The 15,631-nt window shown below is 40.0% G+C and overlaps 1 protein-coding gene across 3 annotated transcripts in view; it reads left to right on the forward strand.

Annotated features, from left to right (window-relative positions):
• Positions 1 to 15,631, forward strand: part of hhip (hedgehog interacting protein) — a 133,908-nt gene that overhangs the window by 82,760 nt on the left and 35,517 nt on the right. For all 3 annotated transcript variants that reach the window (XM_072256015.1, XM_072256016.1, XM_072256017.1), the window contains 2 exons: positions 8,112 to 8,254; positions 11,473 to 11,554. In XM_072256015.1, coding sequence (XP_072112116.1) covers positions 8,112 to 8,254; positions 11,473 to 11,554 — 225 coding nt within the window. The remainder of the gene's footprint in view (positions 1 to 8,111; positions 8,255 to 11,472; positions 11,555 to 15,631) is intronic.

The raw sequence follows: 15,631 nt of genomic DNA on the forward strand, positions 1-15,631 counted from the left end.
AACTTCTATAGATATGTGGTAGAGAGTGTATTGACTGGTTGCATCACAGCCTGGTATGGAAGCACCATTGCCCTTGAACAGAAAATCCTACAATAAGTAGTGGATACAGCTCAGTCCCTCACGGGTAAAGCCCTCCCCTCCATTGAGCATACCTGCATGAAGCATTGTCACAAGAAAGCAGCATCCATCATCGTCGACCCCCATCACCCAGGTCATGCTCTCTATTCACTGCTGCCATCAGGAAGAAGGTGCAGGAGCCTCAAGACCCACACCACCAGGATCAGAATTCAGAGTCAGAATCAGGTTTAACATCACCGGAATGTATCGTGAAATTTGTGGTCCTTGTGGCAGCATTACAATGCAAAACATAATAGAAAAAATTGTAATTTACTGTATATATTACAATAGTTAAATAAATAGTGCAAAACTAGAAATAAAAAAGTCATGAGCTGATGTTCATGGGTTCAATTTCCATTCAGAAATCGGATGGCAGGAACAGTTATCACCCCTCAGAGGGAATAACTTCACTCATTTTCATTTGCCCCATCACTGAACTGTTCCCACAATCTATGGACTCACTTTCAAGGACTCTTCATCTCATGTTCTCGATATTTATTGTTTATTTATGTAATATTATTATTTCTTCCCTTTTGAATTTGCACAGTTATTGTCTTTTGCACACTGGTTGAACACCCAAGTAGGTGCGTATTTCACTGATTCTGTTATGGATTTATTGAGTATGCCTGCAAGAAAATGAATCTCAGAGTTGTATATGATGATAAATTTACTTTGAACTGTGGTTCAGCAATTCACTGCATCCCATCTATCTATGTGATCCCACAAGAGATAGGAGTAGAATTAGGCCATTCAGGCCATCATGTCTGTTCCACTGTTCCATCATGGCTGATTTATTAGCCACTTCAGTTCCTTTCTTCTGCCTTCTCCCTGTAATTTTAAGGCCCAGATTAATCAAGAATCTATCAACCTCCGCCTGAAGTATACCCAGTGACATAGCCTGCACAGCTGTCTGTGGCAATGAATTCCACAGATTCACCACCCTCTGGCTAAAGAAAGTTTTCAAGATTTCCTCCTCTCTGTTCTAAATGGATGTCTCTCTACTCTGAGGCTGTGCCCTCTGGTTCTGGACACCCCCTTCTCCATATCCACTCTATCTAGGTCTTTCAATATTCGATAGGTTTCAAGGAGATTCCTCCTCCTTCTTCTAAACTCCAGCGAGTACAGGCCCAGAGCCATCAAACATTTCTCATATGTTAACCCTTTAATTCCTGGGATCATTCACATGAACCTGTTCTGGACCCTCTCCAATGCCAGCATATCTTTTCTTAGATAAGGGGTCCAAAATTGCTCACAATACTCCGAATGCAGTCTGACCAATACCTTATAAAGCCTCAGTATTACATCCTTACTTTTGAATTCTAGTCCTCTGGAAATGAATGCTAATATTGCATTTGCCTTCCTTACCACCGACTCAATGTGCAAGTTTGGCCTTGGGGAATTTTGCACAAGGACTCCCAAGTCCCCTTGTACCTCTGATTTTTGAAATTTCTCCCCACTTAGAAAATAGTCCACGCACTTATTGCTTCTACCAAAGGGCATGACCATACATTTCCCTACACTATATTCCATCTGGCACTTCTTTACCCATTCTCCCAATCTGTCTAAGCCCTTCTGTAGACACCCTGCTTCTTCAACACTATCTGGTTCCTCCACCTATATTCATATCGTCTGCAGTCTTGGCAACAAAGCCATCAATTTCTGCATCCAAATCCTCTCCAACTTGAATAATGTTTTATGGAACAGATAGACAGCAAGGCAATAATTTCAAGCTTCACCAAGGACTGTCTTCAAATCCAAAGTATTAACTTTGTCACTGTGGAAAAGGTGATGAATGCTCTTTCTATCCCATCCTGTCAAGCAATGGTTCCTTAGATTATCTCTAAAAGCACCGGGCATTGTTGCTGCTTTTCTCAATGTATTGACAATTACTTCTTCCTTGGTGTTGAGCTACTTATTGTCAGCTTGGCTATTTCTATGAGATAATAACTCTCCTTTCCAACCAGCTTGATTTTGTGTTACACTTTGCAAGCTGGATTACCACTTAGAATGATTTTTTCCCTTCATTAAAAACAGCCGCGATGAAGTTGGAGGTTTTGTCCTTGTATCCTTGAAAGTTAAAGTTGTTCTAAGAATCATAGAATAAGGAAATTTTGATTACTGCTGCAAGTTCTCAATTTCTAATCATAATAAATGTAAGAATGACTCTACTTAATGCTGTGAATGTGGAAGTCTTTTTGACAATACAGTTGCTCTGGCAAAATTAATTTTAATGCCTCGTAAACTGTCCACTACCGCTATTTGAGCAGTTCAGTTTTGAGAAGCTTTCTTATGCCCATATATTCAACCACAGCATTTTACTCCAATGTTGTTAAGAGACATGCAGTAAGATGCTGCTATAGGTGTTAATTTAATCACAGCAATATTCATGACAGGGCTAGTTGGTGCTGCTGTCTTCTTGCGTCACTTGTAAATAGCTCTTTTTTTAGGGGGTTTGCAAGGCCGGTATTTAGTGCCCATCCATAATTACTCTTGAGAAGCAAGAGTGCCCTTTCTGGTGAAGGTTCTCACAGTGCTGCTGAAAGGATTTAGACACACCTTTGGTGATGGAATGTATTTCCAAGTCAAGGAGCCTGCAAGTAAGTGGTGGTGTCCCCATGTGCTTAATGCTGTTGTCCACCGACTTCAATTTTAGAAGGATTTGTGGATCCCTCCCTGCATTGGGAGCTGTCTTTCTCATCTCACCAACACAGTTCATTTCTTTATTCCACGTCTTATTCTGTTTTGAGATCTGAAGCCACAGTCCCAGCAAGGCCCAGCTTGGCCATTTTTGATGACAACATTCATTCTTTTACTGATGATTGAGCTTACATTGAATGAACAAAAATTTTCCGGATTGGATTTGTCTGAAGGACTGGTAATGCCTGGGCAATTTTACACATTGTCAGAGTTGTAAGTGTACTGTAAAGATTAGGCCTTCAGTGTTAAATCTGTGATGTTGTATGCATTCGTGTATTTTCTAATAGTTACCCTTTTCCTAATTTTGTGTGAGGTAAATTGAATTGATTTCTGTGGACTGTGGGAGAAAGCTGAGTTGGATTAAATGTTTAATAATTCTGGTTAAACATAGTTGCAAGTGCTTCAGTCTTGACTTTGGCCCCAGCTTCTGGGTCTTAGTTTTTGAGGATGGTAATATTCTTGGACTCTTCTCTCCCCATCCTCGCCCATTAGCTTCTTTCCACTATTCACAACTAAACGTGGCAGGATTACAAAGTGTTAGTCTTATCTATTGATGGTGGGATCACTTGGTTCTGTGTATCACAGGCTTTTTTTGTAAATCACTCATCCAGAATATATTCTGTGTACTTGCTGCTTTCTGGTATTTCTGAAGAACATTAATTCAGCAGCAGGGGCAGAACATTAAGTCATAATCTGGAGGAGGGTTTTTTTTCCATATTTGCCATGTCAATGGGAGTGGGGTCTGAAGTTGGTGTGAGGCTTCTAAAGACCAGTCGCCCCTATCTATATATTACTCTGTTGTCCATGCTGTTGGGAAAATACGTACCTAAGAATTGTGACAGAGGAGTCAACACCATTGTGAGATATAATTGTGAGCATGATTACGTCAGACTATTGCCTGATTCATCTCTGGGACAATTCTCTCGATTTAGACACTATTTCCCAGATGTTTGTGAAGTGGTCTTTACAAGGTTGATGTTACCTTCTACCATAGCTGATAAGATTTAGGTCTGGAGTATTGCATACTGTTCTGGTCACCCCGATATAGGAAGGATGTTGAGGCGCTGGAGAGGGTGCAGAAGACGTTTACCAGGTTGCTGCCTGGTTTAGAGGGCATGTGCTATCATGAGAGGCTGGACAAACTTGGGTGCTTTCCTCTGTAGGGGTGGAAGCTGAGGGGAGATCTGATAGAAATTTATAAGATTATGAAGGGCATAGATAGAATGGACAGACAGTGTCTGTTTCCCAGGGCTGAAATGTCTAATACCAGAGAGCTTGCATTGAAGGTGAGAGGGGGTAGATTCAAGCAACACACACAAAATGCTGGTGAATGCAGCAGGCCAGGCAGCATCTTTAGGAAGAGGTACAGTCGACGTTTCGGGCCGAGACCCTTCGTCAGGACTAACTGAAGGAAGAGCTAGTAAGAGATTTGAAAGTTGGAGGGGGAGGGGGAGATCCAAAATGATAGGAGAAGACAGGAGGGGGAGGGATGGAGCCAAGAGCCGGACAGTTGATTGGCAAAAGGGATATGAGAGGATCATGGGACAGGAGGCCCAGGGAGAAAGAAAGGGGGAGGGGGGAAGCCCAGAGGATGGGCAAGGGGTATAGGGGGTAGATTCAAATGGGAATGTGAGGGATAGGTTTTTTACTCAGAGAGCAGTAGATGCCTGGAATGCAATGCGCTGTCTGGTATAGTAGTAGAGGCAAGTATGTAAGAGGCTTTTTAGAGATGAATATGAGGAAGATGGAGGGATATGGATATCATGCAGGTAAAAGGGATTAGTTTATGGTTTGTTTTATTTACTCTTTAGCTGGTTTGGCACAACACTGAGGGTCAAAGGGCCTGTTCCTGAGCTGTACTGTTCCATGTTCTATAGAAAATTCCTCTAGTAACGAAGAGGGTGTTTCTTACCAGTAGTGGTGTCCACATTCTCTATTACAGTTTCAGTGCCATTAGCTTTTCTCCCTCTTACTGCTGACTGTGATGGAAGATTACAAAGAGGGTAGATCAGTGGGATTACTAATATTATAGCCCAAGCAGGGAGAGCGTTTGTGCAACAAGTCCAGGGCCTTAGAACTTCCCACTGAGTAAACCTGGGTCCTGGATATCATTTAGTTTTCCTTTTCCTGTTTGGCACCTTGCCAAATTACAGTAGCCAAGAGAGTAAAAGTGCAGGAGTACAGCAGGGAACTTCGCAGAATTGAGCCCTGAGCAACTGAACACTGGGGGAGGGGGGAGTGGGTAGGTTTCATTCCTGCTCTATCAAGCTCATTAGAGATGCTATAAACAGGTGTATACTTCGTGAAACAGATTTTGCAATATACTTATCAAAATCTCGAAATCTAATTTCACTCCTCTTAGAAAAGCAATATAGCAAGAATGAATTCTAAATTTTAAATCAAGCTCCCAGTTGCTTGGTGGGAACAATATAAATTACATTAATGAATTGTTATACGGTTTTATGTTGGGACACTCAGTTCTGTGATCTTTTCTGCCAAAAAATCTAGCACATCCAATGTATGCTGTAAATTGGTTTGATTTGTATTTGTCAGATGTACCAAGATACAGTGAAAAGCTTTTCCTTTGAATGCCATCCAGACAGAACGCACCATACATAATTACATCAAGGTAGTAAAAAGAAATATAGAATGCAGAATCAGTCCTTCCAGGTGAGGCAACACTTCACCTGCAAATCTGCTGGTGTCGTCTATTGTGCCAGTGTTCCCGATGTGGCCGCCTCTATATTGGTGAGACCTGTCGTAAGTTCATCAAGCACCTCCACTCCATCCACCAAAAGCGTAACATCCTGGTGAGTAGGCATATTAATTCCGATTCCCATTCCTGTTCCGACATGCTGGTCATCTTGAGCCAAGATGAGACCACCCTCAGGGTGGAGGAGCAGCACCTCATGTTCTGTCTGGGTAGCCTCCAACCTGATGGCATGAATATCAATTTCTCCTTCTGGTAAAAATATTTTTCCCACCCCCTCCCCTCCTTTTCTATTCCCCATTCTGCCTCTTACCTTGTCTCACCTGCCCATCACCTCCCCCTAGGTCCCCTCCTCCTTCTCTTTCTCCTATGATCCACTCTTCTCTCCTGTCACATTCCTTCCTCCAGCCCTTTACCTTTCCCACCCACATGGCATCATCTATCACCTTCCAGCTATCCTCCTTCCCCTCCCCTCACCTTTTTATTCTGGCATCTTCCTCCTTCCCCCATCTTTCCCCAGTCCTGAAGAAAGGCCTTGGTCTGAAATGTTGACCGTTTATTAATTTCCACAGATGCTGCCTAACCTGCTAAGTTCCTCCAGCATTTTGTTTGTATTGCTTTGGATTTCCAGCGTCTGCAGAATTTCTCATGTTTACACAGAATATAGTGTTGCCATTATGGAGAATGTGCAGTGCAGGTAGACATATCGCCCATCATTGAGTCCATATTGTTTGTTCTTAATAGACAAGCCAGGAGTATATAGTATGTTAGGTACATAATATTATTATCTTATCAATCTGTTGAATGTTTTAATGCATTTGCTTTATTACTGGCAGTCTGCAACTCATTAATTTTTCGGTTGCAGAATAGCTATAAAGAACAAGAGAAACTGTGCTCCTGGTTGGAAACTACCTTTGAGCAATGACTTGGGAGAGGGCAATTTGCAGATGGGGACCCAAGGCCAAGATTCAGAAGCATAAAGATGAGCTTATCTTTTACTGTAGTGTTGAAGGCTCAGCTGTAGTTAATGAATAGCATCTTGCCATATGTATTCTTATTGTCAAGTTTACAATCTTACTTCCAATTAATACCAAACTAGTTATAGGTTTTTGCAAAGGCTTGTACTTACCTTCAGCTGAACTCAGTCTGAGCAACAGTATTTAATCTAGCAAAGGAAAAGATTTAATAAAACCAAGTATTATGTAAATTACAGTATTCAGATATTGTGCGCATCAAACTCACCTCTTTACTTTCTCCTTACCTTGTGTATACTCTGTTTGAATTGCAGAGGTCAAGTATATTTTTACTGCCAGAGTATCTTCCTGAGTGGTTGCCCACACATTGCAAAATCCATCCAATTTCCATTTCATTGAAATGAGTTGAATGAAATATGGGCAATTTCTTCTGGGCTGTACTCCACTGGATTTTGACCAAGTGGAGAAAGTGAAAATTATCCAAATGGTTGAACTCTCCATCTAGAACAGCAACCTGCTTGGTAACAGTTAGTGAGTGTAGTTATACTTGGTTCAGATGTAGAATATTTCACTGAACCCATTGGATGAACTCATGTTTGCTTTATGTTCTGTTCTACGTCTTTGGGTTATTTGGGTGGAAATGTAAAGCATTTTTCTTTCAGAACTACTCAGTTTTCCAAGCATTCATTCTTCAAATTGTAGCAGTTATTCAAAGGATTTGGGCGTCTTTGTTTATACTTACAGCTTTGTGCCAATATAATAGGGGTATTGATCTTATAACTATATAACGTTGCCAATATAAACATGAAGGAACTATAAAACAGCTCTGAATGTGTTCAAAAAAACTTACCACCCAAGAGCTGGATTTGAATGGCTTCAACCCAGCACTCTGTAGGTGAGAACACCTACAGAACTGAAATTGGCGTAAACGTTTTTATGATATTTAGCAGCTCGTGCAACCATGTTCTGATGCCATTGGCAGTAAAACAAAAAAAATGATTGTAATGGTCTTTAATAGTTGAAGTGCACCAGGGATATTTAGGATACAATTAAATACAGCTGAATCAAATTCTTCTGTTTATTCTTGCAATTAAAGATATATTTTTGCAATGTATTTTATAATTACTATAGGATTCCATGATTTAAGTTTCAAAGGGAAGGTATTTCAGATGTGCATCAATATTTAGAAGCAAGTAAAATATAAACACAGCTCAATGAGGTGGCAGGCAAATTAATACCCAATTGCCGAGTTGAATTAGCACAATGTTGTAATGTAAGCAGAGTGATAAGGATTCTTATTTGTGCTCCATGCTTTCATTGACTTGAGTCTTTGGGATTGGATTCAGACTTCCTTCTATCTTATTTTTGTAATCGTTTATATATTTCTCACACCTGTGACTGAGTTTAATGCCTAACTTGTATCAAGTTACTGTAATAAAGTGAGTTAACATTGTGCAAATTTCCTTGTGCCAAACAGTAAAAGTCTAAAGATACCTGAGAACATGTTACAGGCTCATTTCAAAAATCAATGTGAGATCAAGAGGAGCCGTACATCAAAATATTTGCAAAGTTGATCTATAATGATACATCTTTGTTTTCACATATAATTTCAGGCAATTGATGAGCCTTCAACAAAACCCCTTGAACAAACAGTGGCAAGAACGAACCTTGTGTCTTGGCAGTAGCACCACATGCAAAAATTCTCTTAGTGGCCAGATTTCAGGAATGGTTTTGGGATTTGGAGAAGATGAGTTAGGTAATGAATCAACTTAATATTTGTAATAAAAACCAATATCTGTTCTGGTTAATGCTAATAGGGAATTATTTGTTCTCGTTTACTGAAAACAAATCTAATCAAATTAACAGAATTTTGGATTACATATAAGATATTTTTTCCTTGTTGCATGCAGTTGCACATTAAATGAAAAAAATCTCATGATACCACGTCCAAAATATATGATGAGGCTCTTGCAATTCTGCATTTTATTACAACAGCCAGACAGAGAAAAAGTGTTGGAAGCAGCAAGAGTGTTTGATAATTAGTCGTGTATTAAATATATCTGTTGAACTATTGCTTAATTAGGTTATTTACTTCCTAATATGAAACATTAGCTGCTCTATATACAATACTGTGCAAAAGTCTTAGCATCTTAGATTTTTTATATAATTTTTGCTTTAGTTGTTTTTGTCTTCTGCATTAGTCTATCAGTAGGAGAGAACAATCTTATGTTTCCAAATATTTAGTTTCCAAAAAATAAATGTTGCAGAGAAATTTTTGTATTTTACTAAAGAAAATAACATGCTAAGTAACAGACCACTTCTCAAATAAAAACATGATGGCTTTGTAGGTATATTGCCCAGTGCATGATGAAACAAAGATCACAAACAGATTAATGATATCATGAGTTGAATGAACTAAACTGATTAACTGAAACAGAATCGGAATCAAAGTGGGCAAACACCAAACTAAAAGATGGGGGTGTGGCAGATGTGACAGTCTAACCTTCAAAACATTAATTCTTACACCATGGCAAGAGTGTTGGCGCGTGGCCAAGTGGTTAAGGCGTTCGTCTAGTGATCTGAAGGTCGCTAGTTTGAGCCTTGGCTGAGGCAGTGTGTTGTTCCCTTGAGCAAGGCACTTAACCACACATTGCTCTGCGACGCACTGGTGCCAAGCTGTATGGGTCCTAATGCCCTTCCCTTGGACAACATCAGTGGCGTGGAGAGGGGAGACTTGCAGCATGGGCAACTGCTCCATACAACCTTGCCCAGGCCTGTGCCCTGGAAACCTTCCAAGGCGCAAATCCATGGTCTCACGAGACTAACAGATGCCGATAGAATAGATGGCAAGAGTGGGCATAACCAGATACAAGGTGGTCATCTGCATTAGCAAGGCCTCTCCAAGCAGAAATTTTGCAGTAGACAGGAGTTTCAAAATGTACTCTTCTGAAGAAGCACAAAGAAGTGGGCAAGGTTGAGGACCAGAAACGCGGTGGTCAGCCACGGAAACTGAGTGCAGCACACAAGAGATACATCAAACTGACGTCACTTCTAAATCAGGATAAGTCCAGCACTGTTATCAGCTCTGAACTCACAGAAACCACTGGAACCCAGTACACCCCTCTACAGTCTGCAGAAGTCTTGTCAGAAGTAGCCTTCATGGAAAAGTTGCGGCCAAAAAGCCATTCCTTCGAAGTGGAAACAAAGACTCGCATATGCACAAGGACACAAGGACTGGGGTGCTGCACAATGGCAGCAAGTGCTCAAGCAGGAGGGAGTTTGGCCATAGAAGAACTGGGGAGTGCTACACGGATGAGTTTCTGCAGCCAGCAGTGAAGCATGACTGAGGTTCCCTGCAAGTATGGGGCTGCATTTCCACAAATGGTGATCTCGTCAGAATTAATGGAATCCTCAATGCTGAAAAGTAGAAGCAGGCACTCATACACCATGCAATACCATTAGAGAAGTGTCTGATCAGTCCCAACTTCAATCTGCAGCAGAACAATGACCCCCAAACATACAGCCAAGGTATATAAAGAACTATCTTCAATGAAAAAAAGAACAAGGAGTTCTGCAACAGAGCCCTGATTGCAACATCGAGGCTGCTTGGGGTTACCTGGAGAGACAGAAGCAAGTGAGACAGCTAAAGTCTGCTGAAGAACTCCGAGATGCTTGGAACAACCTACCAGCCAATTGTCTTATAAAACTACACAACAGTGTACCCAACAGAATTGATGCATATTTAAAGGCAAAGGGTGGTCTCATCAAATACTGAATTGATTTAGTTTTTTTTCTGTTTACTGCTCTTTATAGTTATTTTCTTTATGTTTGGAAACTTTTCATTTTTTTTTTGAAAGCATCTTCACTTCACAGATTCTTTTTTACATGTGCCTAAGACTTTTGCACAGTACCATATGCTCTGCTACCTTACTTCATAAATGCAAAGGGCATGGATGTTGTTTAAACTATTAAACATGAGCCTATCCAGCTTGTATGTAGAGACAGAAAATCCAGTTTCATTAATACAAAATCAATTCATTTCATAAAGTGGTTGCTTTTGGACAGGTGAAACTTCCACTCTGGCCAATGTGTGCCAGAATCCCACCAACGCAGAAAATCCTCCCCATGAGGGTGACATGGGCATTCTGACAACATGCTGTTGGTACTTTGCAAGTAAATTTTTATGGATTCTGATTATCGTAGTTTGCAAGCTTCATCGGTTTGCATATAGTTATGAAAGTACGATGAGATCATATTGCAATATTTCAATTCTGGAATAAGATCAAGAATTAATGGGCCATGTCAGTGCTTGGCAGGTTTATGTAAGTTTTATGAGGTGGTGAATCATCACATATGTATCTGCTGAAAATAATTGGCCACTGTGTTTTGATTTCACAGATTAGTCCAATTGAAGCAGCTGTGAATGTGGTCTTCAGTATGATGACTTCACTGAATAATTATGGCCATTTCAGCTTCTATTTCTAAAAAATAGCATTCATGTAGTTAACAGTATTTTTCACATTGACATATGTATTTCAAACAACAGATTTTCAGACTGGTGAAAATCATATTTATTCATCGAGAGTTTCTGTGTCAGAACAGAACTTTTACGTTCTCCTTAATCTTTTCCCCTTTCCAAAACTTTCTACAAATTTCTGATTATATTTAGTTTGCCCTACTCCCCTGATATTGGTGAATATGTTATGCATAAATCTATAAAAACAAATTGAACCCAATTAAGGCAGATAATAATTTGATTTAATTTGGTTGATCTGGAACCACTTAAAATTGTTTGTGTACATGTTAATTTAGTAATAACTGTTTTGACATAGTAGCTCACAGGAAGCTAAGTTAGTCTTTAAGTGATTAGAAATACTTCTTGTTTGAAATTGTTTCAAATTGATGCAGATAATTTAATAATAACAGATTGCACATAACAAATTATTGAATAGTTTCTTAATTTGTTGTTTACAGGTGAAATCTATATTTTGGCAAGCAGTAAGAGTGTAACACAAGTGCACAGTGGAAAGCTCTACAAACTAATGGACCCAAAAAGGTAAAGCTTGTGTGAAACATAAGCACTTAGAAACCGTACATTCCAGGTTGCAGAAATCACAGAATCAGCCTCACAAACCTTGCTTGGACATAATTTCAATGCAAGGAAAGCAAACATTAGTTCAGCTAGCTGCCATAACAAGTTCTTCTATAGTGGCAGCTCTCATTGAAAACTGGAACTTTAATTAATGGGCCTAATCAGCTTACTTTTTTTTCACTGATAGTGGCAGCATGGAAATTTACGGAGCAATGACTTCCTTCCAGTAATCAGGAATCGTGGCACCTAAGGTGGATACCCGGGGGGGAATTCATCAGAATGCTTGGGACTCCACCCACCTCAAAAAAGCAGAATTCCTTTTGTGCAGTTTTGGAGAAGTACAATTAAGAGCTAAAGATTCCATGCTTGTCTTTAGTGGCTCAACAGGGACTTAACTTTAGCTGATGATACGACTGGCTTTAATCCTCTTCTTATTCCTTGAATTTCTTCAGCATATGCAAGCACTTAAATTCTTTGTATGGTGACTGTTGTCACTTCTGCATATGCTTAGTGCATGCACAAAAGACCCTGAAATGACTTCACTTTGTATTTTGCTGAAGTGCCAATCACATTTCATGATCAATTTTGCACTTCAAATCCATTGCACAGCACATAAAGAAAACATGTGCTGCATGATAACATTTCCAGTATTCAGTCTATGTGCCACATGGTATTAATCTATTCCATTATATCTGTTTCCCAGCTCATAGAAAGAATGAGCAAAAACAATGCTGACAGCACCATCAAACTCTTCAGTTATGGGGGGAGAAAGATTATCTCACATCTGTGTTTTGTTATCCACATTAGACATAGGTAAAACAGATGTCATGGCTCCCAGAATAATGTGGCAAAACCTCAGAAATGCAAAACAAGCCTTTGATTTGAAACATTTTAAACATGTTTAACATCTTTTGTACCTTGAGTTTTAACTGTTTAATTCGAGGACCTTCAGTGAAAATTAATATCTTTATTAAACAGCTTTAATGTCTATTCTATGCGTTATTCCATTCTAATTAATCGTGCTTGCATCATGTCATTTTCACTGGTAACTCGTGTGTCCATGAAGCTATGAAGAAGCACTCAGTTCAAGTGTGACTTTATCGACTTGCACTTTCTTGGAAAATGGTAGAAAGATACAAAACTTATTTTAGCCATTCATACCTGTTTGCATAATCACATTCAGACTGAACAATCTCAGGAAGTCCTTCATTCCATGTTAGTATCTTGAACGTCTCTGCATTCTTTTGCTGAGTTTATTTTGGGTAATTTTATCTCCCTTGACACCTTCTGTGGTTGTAGATATATTAATGAGGATTGTCTGTGTCTGGAATTTTTATAATTTCAGCAGAGGAATAAAGTTTCCTTAATTAAGACTGGAATCTATATTCTGGCAAATAAAGAAGTAAATTGGAATAAGTTATTGAATGTCTAATTGTATGTTTAATGTAAGTCTCATGTTAAGTCAAGGTGCTGCATGTAGAAAATGCAACATTTACAGCCATTTCCAACATCTGCAGAATCTCTTGTGTTTATGATTTACAGCTGATTGAAGTATTACCAGTAAATTAGAACAACATGAAAATTGCTTTTTGCCTGGAGAGGATCTGATGGCAATTATCTTTGCTGTGAAAATTCACAGTATTCTGCCTACAATATGTGTTTGTGCAAGAATGTATTGAATCATTTCAGTACTGATTGCTGGTAGAAATTAAATGATGTTAGTCTAGAGTTCTACAATTAGAGTCCACAGAACACTAAAGCATGAAAATTGGCCCTTCAGTCCATGCTAAATCATTAATCTGCCTATCCCCATCGACCTGCACCTGGACCATAGCCCTCCCTACCCTTCCAGTCTATGTACCTATCCAAATTTCTCTTAAATGCTGAAATCGAAACCACATCCACCACTTGAGCTGCCAGCTCATTCCAAACTTTCACTAGCCTCTGAGTGAAGAAGTTCCCCCTCACCCGTAATCCATGACCTCTAGTTCTAGTCTCACCCAACCTCAACAGAAAAGGCCTATTTATGCTTAACCTATCTATACCCCTCATAATTGTATATACCTCCCCTCTTTCTCCTATGCTTTGGAGAATTTTGTCATAACCTATTCAATCTTTCCCTATAACTCAGGTCCTCAAGTCCTGGTAAAATGCTTGTAAATTCTCTCTGCACTCTTATCAATATTATTTATGTAGGTATCATTATCTCTCCTATAGGTACATGACCAGAATTGCACACAATATACCAAATCAGGCTCACCAATATCCTATACATAACATCCCAACTCCTGTACTCAATACGTTGATTTATGAAGGCCAAATTTGCTGTAAACTCTCTTTATAACTCCAGGTTGAGTCGGTGATGAAGAAGGCAAATGCAATGTTGGCATTCATTTCTAGAGGAATAGAGTATAGGAGCAGGGATGTGATGTTGAGGCTCTATAAGGCACTGGTGAGACCTCACTTGGAGTACTGTGGGCAGTTTTGGTCTCCTTATTTAAGAAGGGATGTGCTGACGTTGGACAGGGTACAGAGAAGATTCACTAGAATGATTCTGGGAATGAGAGGGTTAACATATGAGGAACGTTTGTCCACTCTTGGACTGTATTCCTTGGAGTTTAGAAGAATGAGGAGAGACCTCATAGAAACATTTTGAATGTTGAAAGGCATGGACAGAGTGGATGTGGCAAAGTTGTTTCCCATGATGGGGGAGTCTAGTAGGAGAGGGCATGACTTCAGGATTGAAGGGCGCCCATTCAGAACAGAGATGCGAAGAAATTTTTTTAGGCAGAGGGTGGTGAATCTATGGAATTTGTTGCCATGGGCGGCAGTGGAGGCCAAGTCATTGGGTGTATTTAAGGCAGAGATTGATAGGTGTCTGAGTAGCCAGGGCATCAAAGGTTATGGTGAGAAGGCGGGGGAGTGGGACTAAATGGGCGAATGGATCAGCTCATGATAAAATGGTGGAGCAGACTCAATGGGCCGAATGGCCGACTTCTGCTCCTTTGTCTTATAGTCTTATTATAGTATTAATGGTAAGATTCTTGGCAATGTGGAGGATCAGAGGAATTTTGAGGTCCAAGTCCATAAGACACTCAAAGCTGCCGCACAGGTTGACTCTGTGGTTAGGAAGGCATACGGTGCATTGGCCTTCATCAATCGTGGGATTGAGTTTAAGAGCCGAGAGGTAATGTGGGACCCTATGTAGGACCCTGGTTAGACCCTACGTGGAGTACTGTGCTCTGTTCTGGTCACCTCACTACAGGAAGGATGTGGAAACTATAGAAAGGGTGCAGAAGAGACTTACAGGGATGTTGCCTGGATTGGGGAGCATACGTTATGAGAATAGGTTGAGTGAACTCAGCCTTTTCTCCTTGGAGTGGCAGAGGATGAGAGGTGACCTGATAGAGGTGTATAAGATGATGAGAGGCATTGATCATGTGGATAGCCAGAGGCTTTTTCTTAGAGCTGAAATGGCTAACATGAGAAGGCACAGTTTTAAGGTGCTTGGAAGTAGGTACATAGGAGATGTCAAAATAAAGTTTTTTACACAGTAAGTGGTGAGTGTGTGGACTGGGCTGCCAGCGGCGATGGTGGACGCGGATACAATAGGGTCTTTTAAGAGTCTCCTGGATAGCTACATGGAGCTTAGGAAAATAGAGGGCTATGGGTAACCCTAGGAAATTTCTAAAGTAAGTACATGTTCGGCACAGCATTGTGGGCTCAAGGGCCTGTATTGTGCTGAAGGTTTTCTATGTTTCTGATAAGATGGATCTCCTAATTCAATAAATCTAGTGATCTACTTTATTAGGTATAATTTATATTGGTTTTTGCCATTTGCTCAGAGATGTATTTTTCTTTAAGCAGGTAATCAAGTTAATGCCAACTATAAATTAAATGATGGCCACAAGTTGAATCTGTAAAAAGTCCAGTGTGAGCAATGAGTAGTTTTCAAACCAGATGGAATCCATGTATGAGAAGACCTAGAAACAGGTGGCTTCTGATGCCATTGTGATTTCTGGCATGTCTTCGCAACACCAT

This window comes from Mobula birostris, chromosome 4 (genome assembly GCF_030028105.1).
Source record: "Mobula birostris isolate sMobBir1 chromosome 4, sMobBir1.hap1, whole genome shotgun sequence".
NCBI lineage: Eukaryota > Metazoa > Chordata > Chondrichthyes > Myliobatiformes > Myliobatidae > Mobula > Mobula birostris.